Source organism: Lupinus angustifolius, chromosome LG20 (genome assembly GCF_001865875.1).
Source record: "Lupinus angustifolius cultivar Tanjil chromosome LG20, LupAngTanjil_v1.0, whole genome shotgun sequence".
NCBI lineage: Eukaryota > Viridiplantae > Streptophyta > Magnoliopsida > Fabales > Fabaceae > Lupinus > Lupinus angustifolius.
The window spans coordinates 19,369,245-19,372,655 of record NC_032028.1 but is presented as its reverse complement, the minus strand read 5'-3'; the positions used below and the strand labels follow the sequence as shown (position 1 = coordinate 19,372,655).

Here is a 3,411-nt window from a genome sequence, read left to right as displayed (position 1 = left end):
GTTAAAATGCAAACCTGATAAGCAATGAATAGAATACCCAACAAAAAGAGAAACACGCGTGGCAGGAAGAGATTGTTGTGCAGTGAGACCGAGACGTATTTCGTCCTGCGATTGGCTGCTTTTTATGGTCAACTCACGGATGGAGGAAGTATGCAGATCTAACGGCTAGGGATCGAGGATGCACGGATAAACGATGGACCCAAGCACACATGATTGATTCTCACAGCAAATTTTTTTATTTTTTCTCTTTTTTTCGCAGAACACGCTTGGCAGGATTTTGGGAGGTTTTTTTGGATGTTTTGGCAGTGTTTCAATAATACTTTCTATGTTCTTCTCCTCATCCTAACCCACTATTTATAGGCAAAAAATAGTCCAATCGAAATCCCTAAAGATTTGCCTACCTCTTTAATTTTTCATAAATCAAATATTCCCCTTTTTAAAATCGAATCAAATTGATTTGATTTCCATTAACCAAGATATTTGAAAAATTGATTTCAAATCTGGAATTTGAATTTCAAATTTGAAATTTGAGTTTCAAATCTGAAATTTGAAATTAAAATCTTTTGAAAATCTTTTTTTTATTTTTTTGTTTATCCGAAAAATCAATAAATACTTAAAAGAAAATTATCCTCTTTTTAATTTTTTATTATTGTTTGAAATTCGAAAATTAATTTATTATTATTATTATTAGTTATTATGGCACCCAATTGTGTTTTTAAGCATGATATCTTATTTAAATGCTAAAAAAAATCCGAAAATTGGTTTTAAAATCTTTCACCATATTCCACTTATTGAATGCTATTTCAAATTTTTTTAAGAAGAAAACATTTTTTTTTATTTTTATTTTTATTCTTTTTGTTTTGGAAGATGACATGTGGGCCTATGGCGGTCCAAACAACATTTTTTGAAAAATTATTTTTTTTAGGGCTTAGACTTTATTTGTATTTTCTTGAAATGGAAAACTTATTATTTGGAAACGAATTGGACTTTTTCTGGGCCGGACAAAAATGAGTGTTCACATACACCATCCACATTTTTTAAGTTGTTCACCTTCAACTTCATCCATCTCATTGTGAATGTGTGAAGTCTTTAGTCTTGCACTTCTTTTCCTACACATAATAGGATTTGGAATGAATGTTGAACCTGAATAAGGAAGTCAGTATTCTTCGTTACCAATCGGTTAAAACTCATATCCATAAACCTTCTGAAGATTATCTAGGCAGTAAATTGTTGAGATAAATTGGTCGCTGTCTAAATTCAAAGAAGCGCATGTTGCGATAGCATGAGAGCATGACAAACTTAATGATTGAAATTCTCCAGAGTCACACCAATTGTCAGCAAGTTTCACTATATATAGCTTCACTTGCCGACCACCAGATCTAGATACAACTTCAACTTCAGAGACTCCAGTCTCTCGTGAAAAATTATAAATCAGCTGACATGTAGATTTACGTTGATTTTCTTTAATCACCTTTGTTAAGTCTTCGTAATATACATGTCCTGCCATAATCATGTTAGAGGCTTCATTTTGATGATCATTGAACCAATCATTTAGCATGTAGTATATTGCTCTAACAAGGGCAGTGATAAGGAGATCTCTAGATTAGTAGTCATGTGGCCATATCGTCTCCCTTCATCATATGCCCGACTCCATTTCTCTTTTGGAATCTGGTCCAACCATGCTCCAGCCCTTGGATTTTTTGACGCAACAAATTCAACATTCGATCGAACCATGGTCACATCAACTCATAACCTAGAAAATAAATACAAACCTATTAATATCCATAATATAACAATATTTCTAAAATTGAAAAATATAAATAGCACATACCCATTTCTATAACTTTGTCTTTTAGATCAGAATCTCAGAATTCCTAATTGAAATTACTAGGTAGATGACGAATACAATAAACGGATTCTACACTAGACCATCATGCCAACTCACTTCGGAGTGCAGCTAATCAACCTGTCCCCTATCTGATATGATACACAGGTTTGGTTGAAGGGTAACACACGTCTTAAGATTGTAAAAAAACCACTCCCAAGCTTCTTTCGTCTCTCCTTCAACAATAGCAATTGCAATCGGAAATACATGTATGTTTCCATCTTGTAAACTTGCTATTCGCATTGTTCCAGTATATTACACAGTCAAAAATGTCCCATCAACTTATAAGATTGGTTTACAATATGCAAACCCTTCAATACATGGTTTGAAAGCCCAAAATATTCTATCCAGAATGATTCCACTTGGGTCTTCCATGCCATCTACAACTTGGTGACGTGCTTCATAATTTACAATTGTGTCAGGAGAAAAGTATTGTAGAGCATTCATCCAATGTGGTAACTCATTATATGACCCTTCCCAATCACCATAAAGTTTTGCCATGGCCATTTGTTTTGCAGTCCACGCCTTTCTATACGTGACTGTATAACCAAAGCGACTAACAACCTCCTTCACCAGTGCCTTAACTGGTATACTCGGATCTGTAGATACCAAATTAACAATAAGGTCTAAAATGAATGACGAATTTAATTTACTATGATCTTGAGAAACTAACATAGATACACAACTGTGTGTTCCAATAATTTTCCTAATCTCCCAATAATCGCGCTTAACGTTATAAGAAGCGCGAATTCGCCACTCACATCCTGCACCAAAATGTTTACATTTGGCAACGTATCTGTCCGATCTAGACTCTACAACAACATAGTCGAACGAATTTTTGATATGAAATTCTCTAATTGCATTAATTATGGCTTCTTTAGATTCAAATTGCATACCAATAAACAAATCATTATCAATAATATCCGTTAAACCGATTCTATGTCCAAAATCACGACCAACTTCAGAATTTGTGTTCAAGAAAAATGATGATGGAGTAGTATACGTCATACTACGAGATGAACCATTATCAAACTGAACCTCCTCCTCATCACTACACATTTCAATCTCCTCTTCATCGCTAAAATCGCTAACAATATCTATCACAATGACCATCTACATTTAACAATTAATAAGATTAAAACATATAAACTTATAAGTAACTAAATGATATACTAACCTCTACAAATTAAGTGCATGTTTTTTATATATAAGCAAATGTTGAGATTTTGTAATGAGTGAGATTTGAACTTTCAACCTTCTTATTACTCCCTCTTTAAGTCCTCCACCTTGACTACTTGATCACCTTATGACTACCAGTTTAAGTGCATACTATAAGAGAATGTCACGACCATGTTTAGAGTCATGCTCGTGGAACCTATAAAAAATTCAAGAAGAAACGATCATCTGTGTTAGAAATTCATAATTTCTAATTAAGTTGTGCATCATATATTTAATATAATTATATTGGTGATTTATTTAGGGTTACAAAACAAGTGATCTAATTACTGACAACTTATAAGACTTCT

The 3,411-nt window shown here is 33.3% G+C and overlaps 1 protein-coding gene across 1 annotated transcript; it reads right to left on the bottom strand.

Moving 5' to 3' along the window:
* LOC109335537 lies at positions 2,168 to 2,998 on the bottom strand. Its single transcript, XM_019571673.1, has one exon. The coding sequence runs from the start codon at positions 2,996 to 2,998 to the stop codon at positions 2,168 to 2,170; it is 831 nt and encodes a 276-aa protein (XP_019427218.1).

Bases quoted from the DNA above. Each gene is read 5' to 3' on its own strand.
- LOC109335537 (XM_019571673.1), bottom strand. From the start codon at position 2,998: ATGGTCATTGTGATAGATATTGTTAGCGATTTTAGCGATGAAGAGGAG.